General features: G+C 39.4%; 1 protein-coding gene across 1 annotated transcript; it reads right to left on the bottom strand.

Annotated features, from left to right (window-relative positions):
• Nucleotides 1–3,653: 3,653 nt before the first annotated feature.
• Nucleotides 3,654–18,649, bottom strand: LOC110201598 (uncharacterized). The gene is given in 10 exon segments (XM_020977371.2): nt 3,654–4,132; nt 4,135–4,203; nt 6,282–6,365; nt 11,106–11,222; nt 11,451–11,567; nt 12,677–12,793; nt 13,716–13,832; nt 15,016–15,230; nt 17,934–18,002; nt 18,520–18,649. Coding segments are annotated over 9 exon segments (1,164 nt in total). The 5' UTR covers nt 17,957–18,002; nt 18,520–18,649; the 3' UTR covers nt 3,654–3,827.
• Between the last annotated feature and the right edge of the window lie 115 nt (nt 18,650–18,764).

The raw sequence follows: 18,764 nt of genomic DNA, 5'->3' as shown, positions 1-18,764 counted from the left end.
GTCAAAATGGGTACATGATTTGGACATAAAGGGTGATACCATAATAGGGAAGCATGAAACAATTTACTCGTCAGATCTATGGAGAAGGGAAGAATTTATGATGAAACAGTAGAGAACATTAAGAAATGTAAGATGGATAATTTTGATTATAATAAATTAAATTTTTTTTTTCACAAGCAAAGCCAAGGCAACCAAGTTTAGAAGGAAAGCAAAAAGCTGGGAAACAATTTTTGTAGCAAGTATCTCTGATAAAGGATTCATTTCTCAAATACATAGAGAACTGAATCAAATTTATAAGAATACAAATCACTCTCCAATTGATAAATGGTCAAATAATATGAACAGGTAGTTTTCAGATGAAATTAAAGCTATCAGTAGTCATACAAAAATGCTCTAAATCACTACTGATTAAAGAAATGCAAATTAAAACAAATCTGATGTACCATCTCATACCCATTAGATTGGCTGATACAACAGAAAAGGAAAATGACAAATGTTGGAGGGGAAGTGGAAAAATGTGGACATTAATGCACTGTTGGTCAAGTTGTGAAATGATCCAGCCATTCTGGAGAGCAATTTGGAACTACGTCCAAAGAGTAATCACACTGTGCATACCCTTTGATCTGGCAATACCGCTACTAGGTCTGTATCCCAAAGAGATTTAAAAAAGAGAAAAGGAGCTGTCTGTATCAAAATATTTATAGCAGCTCTTTTTGTGGTGGCAAAGAATTAGAAATTGAGGGAATGTCCATCAATTGGGGAATGGCTGAACAAGTTGTAGTATTTGATTGTAACGGGATACTATTGTGCTATAAGAAATTATGAGCAGGATAATTTCAGAAAACCTGGAAAGACGTACATGAACTGATGCAAAGTGATGTGAGCAAAACCAGGAAAAGAGTATGCACAGTAACAGCAATATTTTATGACGATCAAATGTGAATGGCTTAGCTCTTCCAAGATGGTTGTCAAGAATCCATGATGAAAAATGCTATCCACCTGCAAGCAAAGAACTGATGCGGTCTTAATGCAGATCAAAGTAAACTTTTTTCACTTTGTTTTTTTTTCCATCTGTGTCTTCTCTCACAACAAGACTAATGTGGAAATATGTTTTACATGATTATACATGGAAAACCTATTGCAAACTGCTTGCCAAACCAGGGAGGGGGGATGAGAAGAAAGAATGGAGAGAATTTAGAGCTAAAAAGTTTAAAAAACAAATGTTAAAAATTGTTTTTACATGTCATTAGGAAAAAAAGTTAAATCCAGCCTCAGAAACTTAGTAGCTATGTGACCCTCAGCAAATAACCTAAGCCCTATTTGCCTCAGTTCTTCATGTGTAGTATGGATACACAGAGGAGAAGGAAATGGCAAACCACTCCCCTTTTTTTGCCAAGAAAACCCCATGGACAAATCCATGGGGTAACTAAGAGTTGTACATGACTGAACAACTGAACAACAATGACAAATGTCCAGAGTGTGTATAAGGCTTTGTGATTGGGGGATGCAGAGAATTCTAAGATGTGGATGTTATCCTCCAGGAAATTACCGTAAACTTGGGGAAATAATGCAAAGCTATCTAGCAATAAGAGTCTATATGCCACATACTAAAGGAGAGGCACAGTGAGTCTGTTTTTTGTGGCCTGGGCTCCAGCACATTTGATTCATCTTGTAAAAATGTCCCTGATAGTTCAGGATACTCTGGCAGTGGTATACTAGAGCTAGGTTCCACCATCTAGGGAGACTCCATTGGTAAATTTTTAGTGTGACCATTTATACATTGGAAATTAATAAATGCTACAGATCAGGGCTTGATTTATTGTTTTGTTGATCATCTATATTTAAGAAAGTGATGGAGAAGATGTTATTAATGCAAATTAAACTTGAAAGTATTTCGTGGTACATTTTTTTTGGAGAGCCAGTTGTTAAACATTTACCAGCATACTTCTGCTCTGTAGGAAGTATCTCAAGTTTGCTAAGAATCATGTAAAGACTTTTATTTCCCTTCTTTTACATACAATTGCTTCTTTTTTCAGTTGGAAACCCACGGAATTCTGATGGCTTATGCACTGCCCATTTAAAATGTAATTCTAATCCCCTGACTTCATGAGCTGGGTATGGGAACAGATGATGAAGGCCTTCAATGATTGACATAGGTGATAAGATGATCATCCAGGTATTTAAGAACTTCTGTAATTGGGATCTATTCTATTTTTCCCTTTTTCTTACTTCTTTCCCAGGAATATTTCTGTTTTGGCCAGGTTAGTCTCTTACTGCTCCTTGAATATATCTGATTCGTTCCTGTGTCTGTATCTTTCCTCATGCTTTGACATTCTCTCTCAGCTTCAAATACTCCCTATGTCTTGAAGTGTAACTCAGAGCTCAGGAAGCTTGCCCTATGCACCCTACTGATTCCCTCCTATGATTACTGTCTGAGCCAATTCAATTAAATCCAACAAACACTCATTAAACCCCTACTGTAGACCAGGCACTGTGGTAGACACCAGCGATAATAGACAAAGATGAGACATTCTCTGCCCTCAAGGAGGTTACTTTCTATTGGGACATACAATACTGTGGTGCAATGGGAAGAGAGTTCAACATGGGGGAGGTAGTTAGCATCGAGCCAGGAGGAGTAATGGACATTACCCGCTGCCCTTCTACTATGCCTTTTGGATGCGCAGTCATTGACTCTACAATGCACCCTAAAAACTCTTGAGGCTTGCCATCGGCCCTCCAAGGATGATCAGGTTTTTCCATTCAACCTTCTGCCAAAACTTCCTAGATATGTTGTCTTCCTCATGTAAAATGTGAACTTATTGAGAGTACCAACAGTTTCTATTTTCTATTTGTATACACTGCAAAGTGATTGGCACAGAGTAAGCATTTAACAGAGGCTTTTTCATTCCTGCAGCAAAAGATGCTCAGTAAGCTGTTGTTGAGTCTAGCAAGGTGTTGTTGAATGAATGAATACATGGAAAAATATTTATTAAATGTCTGCTATATGTAAAACAATGTATGAAGTCCTTGAAATAAAAATAGAAAAGCAAGATAAATCCTGTCCTCAAGTGGCTCACATCCTAATTTGGAGACAAACATAACTCAGAAATGACAGTGGTTTGTCTGAAGAGGACCATGACATCAGGAACATGATGCCATGACCTGCAAATGAATTGTATTTAAGTGAGGGAGGGCTGTGCGAGGTCACCAGCCTTATTTTCTCCTACAGAGCCATCTGCGTCCAGTGGCCAGATAGCACTCAGGATAACTCCCAAAACGCAATGGGAGACCTTGGCCCTTTTAAGCTAAGGTCTTTTCAGGTTCTCACTTTGAGTAAGGCAACACCCATTCAGTGAATAGGCATCTTTAAGAAATGAATGTGTCAAGGGATGGCTCCTCTACAAAAGTGACAGTATAAGTAGAAGGAGGGCAGGATCATTTGATTTTTGAAAAGAGCAGTACCTGGCACAGTCATCTTCACATGGTATTTAATGAATGTCTGTTGAGTTTTAAGGCTCAGGACTCAGCTCTTGGGCTTTTAGGAAGGCAGATTTAGAGCCTCAGGTATGGTGGAGTCCACGCCATCTCCCTTTTCCCATCTCAGACTCTAGTGGAATTAACTGTAGTCATAATTAAAGAAGCCACATCTGGCACAAGGTTTTGATATTTTTGTTTATTAGTCATGAGCAATGCAGTGGCCCTCTATCTGATGTTCCTTGATGGTCCCCAGGCAGCCCTTGCCACCTCTAGTCTGCAGCAGCCTGTGTCACCTATATCCCCTCGCTAGCTCATACCAAACAAAGCACAACTCTTTCCCCACCAGTGGCTCAAAACTGACAAATGATAAGACGTGACTCCTCACAACTTTTGTCATTCCATTTGCCATTGGTGTATATTTCAATGCAGTCCTCTCTACCCTGATCATTGTTAGGCTCTCCTGGGCCCCAATTGGAATAGCCCAGTGGTTCTCCTGTTGGATAGATGAACTTGCCCTCTGTCTTAGTGTCAGTCATGCCAAGGAAAGCCGCCTTATTGTATGTCGTGACAATCTCCTGAACAGCCGCATTCTCTGCTGCATTCCTGGGGGAGGCTACTTGCCCACCAGCTTTTTGGCATGATTGCAAGCTTTCTCAAAGTTGCCTTCATGGCCATTTGTCTTGAATATCTTCTCCCCAACTGCTTGGCCACTTGGAAACAGGTCAGCTAGGACAAAAGCACAGGAGAGCCTGAGGCAGATGAACAGAGAGACTAGCTAATTCTGAGGTTAGGGTGGCATTCAGGAGACTGAGAGACCAGAGAGGTTCAGTTCTTTCTTGGAGAAATGATTTGTCCAAGGTCACACGAAAATATGTGTCAGAGTTGGGACTTGAGCTCACAACCTCTGACTCACAAGCCAGTGTCTTTTGCATTTTGCTGAACAGACTATCTTACATAACTTAAACATGGCTAGTAGTACCACGTATGATTTAAAGAATACACTGGCTGTGTTAGCACAGAGGCTACATCTGGACTGACGGCTCTTCTATGAAGTCATTTGAGCTTGCTGTGCCTAATCCTTGATTTAAGCAGCTCATAAATGATATGTTTTTCTGAACGTTATGATATCTTAGACTTGGTTAGGAAGTCATCTGCATCACCCTCTTCACATTACAAATGAGGAAACTAAGGCCCCAAAAAGTTGAGATTGGCTCAAGGTCACAAAGCTAATAAATGGCAGAATTAGGAATCTGAACCTGAACTTGGTGATCTTTCCATTATACTTTAATCACTTGTAGTCATTTACGTACTATCTTAGACGTTAAACATTCATTTTCTTTCACTCAACCAGCTCTCCCCTAATACTGACCATAAAATGCAGTAGTCAATGAAGACAGGGCAGTTAAGGGGATTGGGCAAAGACTGAGTGAATACTTGGAGGGCTTTGAGAAGCATCAAAAAACCTGAATGTTCCTTTCCCTTTAGCCTGGGACATGGGAGAGGAGAGCCCTGAACTGGGGAAACTCATGGTCAGAATTAGTATCTCTTTGCTGCCCTGCCTTTTCTAAAGGCTGCAAGGCCAAGTAATAGCAGAAGGCTGAAACATTGTTGTCACTCTGGCTTCTAGCCAGCCTAGCCCAAAAGTCAAATTATTTCTCCTGCCTGCAGTTTTTTTTATTTTAAGGCCCAGCTGTAGCTCTGCAAGCCTTCATCAAGGTGAATTGAGTAGTCCAGATTCTTACGCTCGGCCATAGAGCTAAATCAAGCCTCCAGAACCTCCTGCCAAGACCAAGCAGCTCTCATCTGCTCTGGGTAGCTCACAATCCCACCTTTTAAGAATCTAGTCGGAGGCCTTGCCCCTCGGGCTTGGGACAACATCCTAGTGCATTACCATAATTCCATGCTGCAGAAGGAAGACCTTGAAACAAAGACCTGTACTCCCTGTTTCATCTCACCTCGTTTGATATCCTTCCTCTTCTTTAAGTGACAAATTTGTGTTACTAAGAGAAGATACAAAGTATCACTCCCAACCTATATAATTAAAAACGAATTTTTAAGTGATGGAGATTCTTGGCCTTCTGAGGCAGTGTGGCACCATAGACAAAGAATACTGGAGATGGAAACAGAGGCCCTGCATTTGTCTTTGACTCAGAGCCTGTGTGACCTTGGGCCAGTCACTTATGTTCTTGGGGTCTCAATTTCCTCATCTTTAAAATATGGGCATTACATTAGAATTAATCAGATTAGATTAAATGAATTTCACTTAATTAGATTTAAGGGACCTCTAAGGGCCCTGGGACAGCTAGGTGATGCAGTGGATAGAACACTGGTCTTCCAGTTAGGAAGCCCTGAGTTCAAATCAGGGCTCAGATTCTTTAGCTGTGTGACCCCGGGCAAGTCACTTAACTCTGTTTACCTCAGTTTCCTTATCTGTAAAATGAGCTGGAGAAGGAAATGGCAAACCACTCAAATTTCTTTGCCAAGAAAACCCCAAATGGAGTCATGAAGAGTCAGACATGACTGAAAATCAGCTGAACAATAACAAGGCCTTTTTCAGCTCTAAATCTAGGCTTCTAAGCAATTTTCTTCTTTTCCTCCAATAAATTTTCTACACAGTGCTTCACAAAGGATTTATTAACATCCTCTCCTCATCACTAGGCAGGAGATCAGACCTGGCTCTGAGAATGACCTTTGAATAGCAAGAAACCAGAGTTAGAAAGCCCAGTAAAAGCAGTCTGTGTGCAGAGAACCAGGGAAGGAGTAGAAATTGGGAAAAGACATTGCCCCAGCTACAAATCACTTACCTTTCTGGTACCTGGAAAAACTCGTTTGGAGGATTCTCATCTGTTCCTGTAAGGCCTCTACTTGCTGCTTCAGAGTGTTGATTTCTGCATGAGGAGAGAGGTTTGGGAAGAGCCCCGGTTCAGCACAGATTGAACATTGGGTAAGACCCAGGGCACCAGCTGCAGTGAGTAGGGGGGTGGTGCAACTTTCCAGTATGGCCAAAGGATTAAGAAGCCCTGGACTAGGGTGAACTTTAAGTTATTTCCTACATGGTAGCATCAGGCTTCCTGTAAACATGAAAATTTGCTGACTTCTCCACAGGGTTGGGTGGGAATAATTGAGAAGATGCTTGGATATGTATTGCCCAAGGTGATTTGGCCATATAACCCTTTTGTTCTTGGACTATATTAAAAACATGAATAGTAATTCCTTTTATATAAGAATTATATTTAAGTGCTGCTCAGAGTAGGATGGAATACTGTTGGGATAAAACAGAGATAGGGAACTCTGGGGAAAATTTTTTTTTTCCACTGAAAAATTGTCATATCTAATAAGTATCTTTGATACCCATGTAATTTCATATTCATCATTTAAGAAGATAAAATTTCACTAGTATGGAAACTTTCTCATGAGACCTCTACTTGCATCATTATTCATCCCTCTTTCACATGAAGAGGTGGTCCTTCTTGTCAAGGCAAGTCCCTCTAGCTGCCCAGGTGATCCTGTTCTGTCCCATCTTCAGTAGATTGCCTCTCTAATGCCCACTCTCTCACTTTCAATCTCTGTGTCTACAGACTGCTTCCTTACTGCCTAAGACATGCCCATCATCAAAAATCCTCTCTTGATCAGTCCATCCCCACTATCATCCCAAATCTCTCCTACCTTTTGTGACTAAAATCCTTGAGAAGGCTGTTGACAACAGGTGGCTTAACTTCCACTCCTCTCACTTTCTTCTTAACTCTTGACAATCTGGTTTATGACCTCATCATTCAACCAAAACTACTCTCTCAAAAGCTAGTAATGATTTCTTAATTTCCAAATCAATGGCCTTTCTCAGTCATCATCCTTTTCAATCTCCCTGTATATAGCCTTTGACACTGTTGATCACTCCCTTCTCTTTGATACTCTCTTTTCTCTAGGTTTTTGTAACTCTACTCTTTACTGGCTCTCCTCTTATCTATCTTACGTTCTCTTCTCTGCCTCCTTTCCTGGATTTTCATCCAGGTCACACCTTCTAAACGTGTGTCTCTGTAGGGGTAGCTAATTGGTTTAGTGGGTGGACTGCTATTTCTGGAGTCAGGAAGACTCTTCTTCCTGAGTTCAAATCTGGCCTTGGACACTTATTAGCTGTGTGACCCTGGACAAGTCACTTAACCCTGTTTGTCTCACTGTCCTCATCTGTAAAATGAGCTGGAGAAGGAAATGGCAAACCACTCCCGTATCTTTGTTGAGAAAATCCCAAAAGGGGTCATGAAGAGTTGGACATGACTGAAAAACAACAAAACAGGGTTTTTTTTTTCTTGTGCCCTCTGCTTTTCTCATTCTCTACTTTTTCACTTAGTGATTGCAGCAGCTTCCTTGGATGCAATTATCTCTATGCTGATAATTCTCTAGTTACCTCAGTAATTGGTGAGTTCAAGGTCAAGTTGGTTGGGGAAGTGGGAGGTCAGGCAACAACGAAAACTGGGACAGAAAATGATTCAAGTTCAAGAAACCAGAACAGCTAAAGACCAAGGAGTATTCAGGAGCCTAGTTATTATTAATATTCTCTTCAAGAAGAGAATAAGAAGGTTCTTGGATACCTGACAACAGTACAGAGAAGTGACAGCTTACCCATACGGACCAAAGATGGAAATCAATACCACATTAGAAGAAAGTATAAAGGTGAGAGAAATAGGATGAGTGATTACAGGAGCTCTACCTCATTCATTCAAAGAAGGTTTTGTCTTTGGAGGAAAAATGGGAAATGGATAAAAGTAAAGACATTTCTTCTAGTTGCTCTTATTTTAAAAAGAATCATTGAATTCTGAATTCATATATTTTCCAAGGCAAGGAGGGGGAAAAGTGGGGCAAAAGAGCCTTGCTATTGTCTCAGGTAGCAAATTTAAATGACAAGTGGGAAAAAAAGTGGGAGTCAAAGGCAACATCTGTTGAGAATACATGCTCATTCATAAAAGCATCAGAGAGGAGGATGAAGCCAAATCATAACCCGTATCACCTCAAAGAACAAGAAAGAGCACTGGAGAGGAAAATGAGTTCAAGGAAAGTTCGCCATCAAGCACAGCTAAGATAGATTCAATAAGCTTTTCAATTCAACAAGCAATTATAAAGTTCCTATTATGTGCCAAACTCTTGGGACCCAAAGACAAAAAGAAAACAGTTCTTGCATTTGAAAAACTTATAAATAGAAAATAATTTAAATAATTAGAAAATAATTAAAGCAGTAGCAATAAGGGAAATCATAGATCCTTTAGTTCATGGATCCTAAGCTTCTCCTTGAATGAGGATTGAGTATGAAGTATCCTCAAGGCATGGACATCGGCTGTAGGAAGGCATGTAAGCAAGAGATGGAATTATTTCTACAAGGAATTGCTAATAGACCAATTTGACTGGAATGTGAAATGCATGAAGAAGAGTAAGATGGAATATGTCTGGTAGTGCCTTCTATGTACTAGGTGCTTAGGAATTCACAGGCAACGAGTAGATTGGAGCCAGACAGTATAGAGTTTTAGACACCCAGCTGAAGTTTCTAGTAGAGGCAATGGACTAAAAATTCTGTTTTGTTTTGTTCAGGGGAATGATATGGATAGATCTCTGTCTTGAGAACATTTATAGATGAGGTTAAAGAGAGTATAATAAATATATTTCAAAAAACCAACCAACAAGCATTTGTTAAATTTGTATTCATACTATGTGCTAACTACTGAGCTAGGTACTGGGGATAGAAATGAAAGCGTGACTCCCCTCAAGGAGCTTACATTCTATTGCTATTCTATTCTATGTACATACACAATATATACAAAATAGAATCAAGGTAATTTGATTGGTTGGGTATTATCAACTCAGGGAGATATGAAAGGAAGAAGAAAGGGCATGGGGGACAGCCTACACAAAATCAGAGACTGGAGACATCTTGCTGTGTGAAGAGGAGGAATAAATAAATAAAACTGAAAATGTGGATTGGACTTAGACTTTGAAGAGCTTTACATGTCAACCACAGAAGTTTATATTTGATCCTCAAGATAAAAATGAGTTATTGATGCATCACAAGCACTTACTAAGTACCTACTATGGGCTAGGCATTCTACTCTGTTCTGGAGAATACAAAGAAAGTTAAAAAAAACAGTCTCTGCCTTCCAAGAGCTTACATTCTAGTGGAGGGTGGGGGTAGAGATTTAAATTCTAATGGAGAAACATGGTCAGATCTGTACTTTAGGAAAATTACCTTGGTAGCACTGTGTAGGATGGATCAGGGGGAGAAAACACGAGGCAGTGAGAGCATTTAGAAAGATATTACAGTAACTCATGTGAGAGGTCAGGAAGCCTGAATCAGTGTGGTGACCCTGTGAATACAAAGACGGGGGAGAGATGTGTGAAATGTTATGGCAGTCAAACTGAGTTGACCACAAAATTAACTAGAAATATGGGATGAGAGAAGGAGAGGAGTAGAGCAGAATGAAACGTCTCTCAGCATTTCTGTAGTGATCTATTCTTCCCATTAATGATAAGAAAGTAGAGATTATTTTATTTTTAACATTTCTATCCCCAGTGCCTACCATAGAGCCTGACATATAGCAGACTCTTAATAATTGAAAACAGATTGAACCACAATGGGCTCAATTGCCGTGATCAGGAGCTTATATTTGGTTCCATAGACAATAGAGAATGATCTATCCTCATCATTAATGACATGAGAGTAAGGACTGTTGGTTTTTTTCTTTTGCATCTATTATCTTCAGCACGTAGCATAGGTTGGCACAAAGTAGGTTCTTAATAAACGCTTATTACTTGATTGATGGAACCAACACATTTGGACTCTAATATCTCCCTAACCACTTGTAAAGATGAACTTCGAAAAGAACAACTAAAACTTGTCATAAATGCCTGGAAGACATCTGTGATAAAGGTAACAAGGCACTGAGTAGATGATATTCAAGACATAATAAAGAGGGAAAGATACCAAAGGAACAGAAAATATGAAGAGCTATGGACTAAGATTGTATATGAGAATGGTCTATACAAATGCATACACTGAAGGTATCCTTGATGAAAATGTGAGAAGGGAATAGGTAGATTTTCACAGACAACATTCAACTAGACTACATTTCCATAGCTATATGATTTACTGTGAAATACAGAGAATAGTAAATACTTGAGTATGTATTGATTTTTAAAAAGCTGTGTGTAAGGCAAAATTACACCTTATAGTTTCTCCTCTAGCATTGCGTATGTTGAAATTTCATGATAGAAGCAACCACAAAGAAATTTTCTTCAATTTTCCTCAGAGAATTGTGAAAGAAGGTATGAACGAGAAGGTATATCCTCTGTAAAAGTGTTTGCCAGAGTGAACTGCAGATGTTGTAAAGAACAGCTGGATTCTCTAGAAGAGGCATTGCCTTTCTTCCTGTCCCCAAGATTTCCAGCCTTTAAGAAATTCTCAATTCTTCACTGTCTTCTCCCCACATATTCAATCAGTTTCCAAGTTTATCAATTCAGACTCTGTCTTGATGGCTTGACTTTGATGCCTCCTTATCCTGCTTTGTCTGTTCTCTAAAATTTAAGAAAATAGGACAACCATAGAGCTGGAGAAAGTTACCTCTCCATCATCTGCTTGGCTGGCATACCTGTGAGACCACTTTCTCCTTTGGCACCCTTCTCCCCAGGTAATCCTCTATCACCTTTTGCTCCAGATAAGCCTTTTGGCCCCAAGGGGCCTGGAGTACCAGGGATTCCAACTGGGCCTAATGTTGAATGAAAAGAAAGAGACCAAAAATGAGTCAATTTACAACACTTGGTTGTCTGCAGAATGTTCCCCATCTTGTCCAAGTACTGAGCTTTCAACCTCCCTTGACTCTTCAATGTAAGGGGTGGGCCTGACTCAAATGTTACATAAAAAGAACTTCAGACCTTAGGGCGCCAGAAGTCAAATGGCTTTTGGAGATTCCCAGGTCCTGCTTCCCATCACTCACCTGCTGCACCAGCATTTCCAGGAGGTCCTCTTTCACCTGATACTCCTTTCTCCCCTTTAGGGCCTGGTGGGCCTACTGGGCCTGCAGTACCTTGTGTCCCTTGTCTTCCTGGGGCTCCTGAGGATAGAACAAAACAGCTACTCATCGCTTAGGGATATTTTGTTCATTGCTTTCTCACTTTCTCCTTTTCAGTAGGTGGCAGTGTACAAAATATGGAATGGAGAAAGGCTAAACAAAGGCTTGATCTCACCATTAAGCCATGATTATCATTACCTTTGAGATCTGGCAGGAGAACTGCTTAGAGAAGGCGGCAGTTGTATAGTAGAAAGAACGCTGTATTTGGACCCAGGCCCAAATGTCCTGCATTTGAATTCTAGTACTTCCACTTGTTTGCTGTGTGAATCTGGGTTAGTCCCCTTTTCTCTTGGGGTTTCAATTTCCCCATCTGTAAAATGAGAGTGCTGGATGGACTAGGGGGCCTCTGAAAGCTCTTCCACCTTTAAACCTATGAGTCTCTCAGAAGTATTTCCTTAAGGGCAGGGGCAGTGTCTGATATTTCTTCTGTATCCTGAAATATGATCACAGGATTACAACATAGAGCTGGAATGGTCGTGAGAGTTCATCCAGTCCATCATCCTCATTTTCTAGATCACAGCACTGAGGCTCACAGAGAGGTTAAGCGTCTTGCTCAGTTATCACCCAAATAGTAAACATAAGAATTAGGATATGGATTATAAAACCAGCGCTCTTTCCACTGTACCATGATGAATGGCTGGGGGATTCCCTTGTAGCATTCAGCAGAATTGTGGACATACAACAGCTATAAATGTATGGATGAATGAAGAAAAGACTTAGGAGTGATAGTTATGCCACTCAGGTCATGGGTGGGTATTAACAAGGATGATAATATCTGTTGTCCCTTTGGGGCAGAACCACTGCAGAAAGAAAGGATGCTCAGCTTCCTTGACAGGAGATCAGGAGAAGGACTCAAAAGGCCTTTTGGTCTAGTGTCTCCCTTTTACAGTTGAAAAAACTGAGGCTTATAAGGCGAAGATGAAATGACGTACCCAAAATCAGAGCACTGGTTAGCAGCAAAGTTCAGTCTGATTTCTAGTCCTGATCTCTATCCACTGCCAAATACTTCAGATGACTTTTATTCACCGTGATATCAGGGGATAGACGTGGACTGAGTGTCAATACTTCTTTAGCCCAGCCCCAGTACCTACCTTTGTCTCCAGCTTCTCCCTTGGGTCCCTGTTCACCTTGGGGACCTGCATTCCCCTGTTTTCCAGAAAGACCAATTTTTCCAGGAGGACCAGGCACACCTGGAGCTCCAGGGAGTCCTGAGGGAAGAACAGATAAGATAAATTGTGGTCAGTGCTAGACGAGACAAGACAAGCATGGAAAAGATGAATTGTAGTAAAGGCACAATTTTGTGCCCGTTTGGAGGTGAGAAGTAGTGTGGGTAACATAGAAGTCAGTAGTATTACACAGTGAATTTTTATTGCTCAGTCATTTTTTCAGTCATGTCCAACTTTTTATGTTCCCATTTAAGGGTGTTTTTTTTTCTTTTAACCAAAAATACTGCCATTTCCTTCTCCAGCTCATTTAATAGATGAGGCAAACAGAGTTAAGTGACTTCCCTAGGGTCACAATGTCAGTACTGATCAGAGGAAGGACTTTAGCTCAGGTTTCCTGACTCTTAGGCCTTTTCAATAAATACTATACCACACTGCCTCATATATATAAAACACTGTGTGTGTAACTGCGTATATATAAATATGTAAACATACCTATATGTCTGTGTATGTATATGCATCTATGTTTATTTATAAAATTCTATGTAACATAATGTGATTTGATACAATATAACTAATATAAACAAAATGTATATAAATTTCAGATTCCAAACACATTTATTTAGGTCTTAACTTCTATTATCTAGTTCAATCCTCACAATAACTTTGTTAGATAAATAGCAAAAGCATTATTATCCCTATTTGACACATAATGAACTGAGGCTCAGAAAAGTGATATTACCAGTGCCAAAGAATTGTGGGATTGCAGAGGGACCTTAGCAATCATCAAGTCTGCCTTTCTCCATTTAAGGTTAGGAAATTGAGAACCAGCACTGAAAGAGTGAAGAGATATGCTCATTCTCATTAATTAGTAATAGAAGCAGAACATAGTACTAGGTCTTCTTTTCACTGAAAAATATAGCATTTTTCCCACCACACCAAAGCTTCCTTCCATCCTGGCACTCACCTTTTTCTCCAACATCTCCCTTTGGGCCTGGATCCCCCATGGATCCATTTTCCCCTTTGGGTCCAATGGGACCAATTTCTCCAGGTAACCCTGCTGGGCCTCTAGGTCCTAACAATCCTGTTTCAAGAAATGAAATAGACTTTTAATCAAAGCCAGCACAAAGGCAATAGAAGTTCATTTGTGGGATATGTTGGCTAAGAACCCATGATTCTAGGTGACCTTTTGCTTCCCTTTTTCTTAAAGCAAATTGAAACAGCAATGAAAAGGTTATTATTCAAGATGTTTTTATTGATCATCTATTATATGCAGAGCACTGTGTTAGTCATAGATATTCACATGTGACCCTAACTCTCCAGGAACTTATTTGACCTTTGTGGACGCGAGCAAATATACCTGGAGCATAGGGGAAAGTGAAGGATTTGGGAATCAGGCCTCAAATCCCTTTTCTACTAATTAATGACTGTGTGATCTTGGCCCTCAGTTTGTAAATCTCTAAAGCACCAGATTAAGACTAGAGAAGCTCTAAGGTCCTTCCAGGTATAACTTTAGGATTGTTAAATAATGTAGCTGATAATGTAGCTGTGATATGTCATCTAGCCCAAATGAGATATGGAGTTTTTATACCAACCATTGAAAGAATTTGTTTTGCCTGACTGTGCATATTTATCATAAGAAATTTGGGTTTTTTTTCTTTTTTTCCCAGTAAGGAAGGAGATGGTAAGAAGAGAAAATAGATTTCTGTTATTTTTTTTCATAGAGAGGCAAAGAATTCTACAGATGTGAAATTTTGCTAAAGCACTTTATAAGAATACTTTGACCAGTTCCCATTTTGTTTAAAGCCTAGCCCTAAAACTTCTGGTTCTTTCAGGCTTATGTCTTTTACCATCACTGAAAGATTTAGATGGAACCTTCAAGCCATTTCAATCTGTAGATGAGCAAACAACTTTCATTCTACTAGTGAAACAATTTATCAAGTAGGGCTGAAGTCAAGGGAACTGATTGATTACTGAAAAATCAACCCTCCATCAAGAGTAGTGGGAAATTGAAGGGCTCTTTCATTAGCTGTGGAATTAATATTTGTCTAATTTCAAAACCCAGTCAATGCACATGGATTTTTTTTTTGCTTGTCTCATTTTGTATTTTAGTATAAAATTTTTAAAAAATTACAAAAATAAATAAGCAAACAAATAAATAAAAGGACACCCCCCCCAATCAAGACATTCAACACAGCAAGGGAGAGAGAAACCCTGACAGCAGAATGTATGTGTCTATAGAGTTAAACCCAAAGATACTTCTCTACCTGGATCTCCCTTTTCTCCTCTGGGCCCTTCTCTTCCATCTCTCCCATCTCTTCCAGGCAGTCCATTTTCCACAGGGCCACACATGATGAGGGCACAGGCATCTGGGACCGCTCTCTTGGAAAAGGATGTCATTCCTGCAGCATGAGCATCCAGGATGTGTGTAAAGAGGACCAATGAAGAGAGGCAGAGCAGCAACATGGCTCCTGGCTCTGAGCTACATAGGGAGTGAGAGGGTCAATTCAACTCATTGTCTGTTGCAGGATAGAGGGAAGAATCAATCACAGTGGCAGCTTACGGCCAGAGATTCTATTCTCCCTTTTTATTAAGGATTAGGGTCACTCATTTGGGACATCTAAGAAGTGAGGTCCTACAGGAGGAATTTGTACATATTAACATTTTTAGCAAAGTGCTATGTTTCTCACTTCCCTCAAACCACTCTTTATGTGTCATACATCTTAACATGTTGAGAATGTGTCCACCTACGTTTGCTCTCCTTGATATCAGTCTCAATGCTAAGCCTTCTCTAATAGAGAGAAAAAAAAATGGAACTGGATTATGACACATTCTTCCCAGCCTGCTTCAGCCATGGCACCTTTATTCTAGAATCACATCCCCACCAATAACCTGGACTCTGCCCCTGGATTCCTTGATTCTGGCAGGTCATATTTTGCCTTCTCTTGCTGAGTCCTTGGCCTCCATTCCTCTTAGAGGGTAGACTGCTTTTAGAGTTCTGTTTGTCTTTCTATCTATCTATGTATCTATCTATCTATCTATCTATCTATCTATCTATCTATCTATCTATCATCTTTTGTTTATCTATCCATCTATCCATCCACCCATCTACTTATCTACCTACTTATCTACCTACTTACATGTATGTATGTATCTGTCTATCTTATCTGTCTGTATCTATCTTATCTATCAGCTTGTCTTTCCTGTCTATCTATCTATCTGTCTATCTATCTATCTATCTATCTATCTATCTATCTATCTATCTATCTGTCTATCTACATGATTTATAATAATATACAAGTTGTTTATCCAACTTCATATCACAGTCTAAACAACACATATTCTTCATCTCCTTACTTTTTTCCTGTGTAGGTAATTAGGCTGAATGATTGTAAATCTCATTTATGAGGCTTTGCAGTTCCTAGGCCTTGATACAAATAGAATAATGTTGACTGCAAACAGGAGCATATGGAAGACCTCTCCAACTCCACCTTACATTATTATTTCCTAACATGGAAACTGATACTCAGTACAATTAAGTGACTTACCTTAAAGTCACTCGGTGATTTATAGTAAAGCTAGAATTAGAAACCACATTTCCTTGTTCCCAGTCTGGAGTTCTCCCTACTTTGACATGCTGCCCTGCTTGAATATGATGTCCTTCAATTTCTTACTCTATTATAGAGAACACACATGTAGAGGCTGATAATGTGGGAGTGTTCAGTCTTGTGGGTGATTATTGGATTACATTGGATCATAAATTTAGAGTTGAAAGGACCTTAGAGATCACTGAATCAACCACCCCACTACCCTTATTTAGAGGAAACTGAGGCCTAGAGAGATTAATGAGTTATTGAACTATCAAATATCTGCATAAGAATTTAACCCAGGTCTCCCTGATTTCAAGTCAAACACTCTATCTGCTTCCATATGTATGTGGAATCATACACACACACACATTCATATACACACACACATGAAAAATTATAGATATATGGATATATATATATATATATGTCAATATGGAAGATTGTAGAGTAGAATAAAGAATTTTAGAAAAATCTTTGCAATTTCCTAAAGGTAATCCAGATGTAGCTATATAATCTATAAATATATCTACATATCTTGGGCATTTTGTATGTGTGTGCATTTGCATATATATATATATATATATATATATATATATATATGTATATATGTGTGTGTGTGTGTGTGTCAGTATATCTGTCTGTCTGTCTATCTACTATGTAGCTAGCCATATATCTTGAATACACACTGAAAAGAAACCATGAGTTGGGTTCAGGACTGAAAAGAAAGAGGAGAATGGGCTGGATTACTTTGGGAAGTGGCCAATTTCTTTTAATAACCATAAACTTCTTCCTGAAACAAAGACACCTTTTTTTAAACATCAATATTCTCTCAGTGATCTTGTGTAATTGTGAGTCATGGAACACTATAGCCTTTGAATAATTGAAGTTGGATATCACCCAAAGAGGTAATGGAAATCTACAGGCTAAAGGGTAAAGGGATAATCTAGGAAAAAGAATATAAACAATGTCATTGAAGAAGAAAGATGCTAACAAGAGAACTTGGCAAGAAACTCAGCATATTGGATGGACCTCCTTCCTTAATCTCCTGAAAACTTACAGAAATGTACAAAGGACAGGTAGACATGGCTGGGTTATGATCTGCATCTCTGGAGGGAACATAGACATTGATGAGATCTCATAGACACATTATCTTATTTGTTCCTCAAATAGTTCATTGAAGTATGTAAGGAAACTGAGGCCCAGGAAAATTAAGTGATTGACTCACAGTTACATAGCTTGTAAGTGATGGAAATTGGATTTGAACACAGATCTCTCTGGTCTCTGAATTCAGTACTCTACCATGGGGTTAGACCAGCTGGCCTCTAAAACCCAGGGATCTTATTATTTCTCATCTTTTTTAACTTGGTCTTTGAGGTTTGACATTTCTGCTAATTCAACACTGAATCTAATGTTAAAATAGAGATTTTTTTTTTTGCCAGTAGCTGTAGTTTCCTTTCTGTCATTCATTACTCTAGTGCCTATGTTCTGTATCTTATCTGTTTCCAATTCTCAGGGCTTTCTGGTCTAATATCTACTGGCTTGAGGACACATTTTTAATTAACACAGGTTTAGCTTGATTCTATGGGTTGACTTACCTGTTTTCTCTATGGAAGGTCATATGGGGAAGGGTATCCCCATGACATGGTCTTTGTTCCCTAGAAGAACTTGAAAAATATCAGGGAGCTGAGACAGAAAAGGGGCTGAGAGTAGATATAATATCCAGGGTAAAAGTTTCTGTCTGGTCTTTTGGCTGGTGGACCACAGCACAGACATCTGAGTAAACGTCTAATATGGGTATGTTTCAAGAATACATACTAACAATAATACTATCTAACATTTACATATCATCCTAAAGTTTATAAAACACTTTACAAATATTTCATTTTCTCCTCACAGCAACCCTAAAAGTTAGGTGCTATTATTATCCCCATTTTACAGATGAGGGTTACTGAGACTGAAAAAAGTTAAGAGACCTGCCCAGGGTCACATAACTAGCAAACCTCTGAGACAGAATTTGAACTCAGGTCTCCCAGATTCCAACTCCAGCATGCTATCCACTATGCTGCCTCAGGTTCCTTCAGGTCTCAAATTTAATTCCACCCACCCTAGAAGGCAAACTCCACATGTACTAAATTAGTGATCCCTAAGCCATGAAAATGGGAGGCAGCAGGTAGTACTCACTCGCTTGTGCCTCCTGGACCAAGCAAGGGGACGTAGGGTGATGGACAGAGAGCTGAAGAAAAGAGTGGGGAATGGGACACAGGGGTATTGAACTCCTCCAGTTTCCCAGGAAGGCTCACAAAACAGGTTTTAAGAGAGGCTGTGTTCTCATTTATATTCTATCCCTTGACTTTAGCTTTCATTGCTCAACCTTTCTGGTAACTTACCTCACGGAAGTGTCAAGGTTTACTTTTTTTTATGAACAA

The sequence above is a fragment of the Phascolarctos cinereus genome, unplaced genomic scaffold, assembly GCF_003287225.1.
Source record: "Phascolarctos cinereus isolate Bilbo 61053 unplaced genomic scaffold, phaCin_HiC Scaffold_3;HRSCAF=262, whole genome shotgun sequence".
NCBI classification, from domain to species: domain Eukaryota; kingdom Metazoa; phylum Chordata; class Mammalia; order Diprotodontia; family Phascolarctidae; genus Phascolarctos; species Phascolarctos cinereus.
The sequence above is the reverse complement of the archived record's forward strand: the minus strand, read 5'-3'. Positions and strand labels throughout refer to the sequence as shown.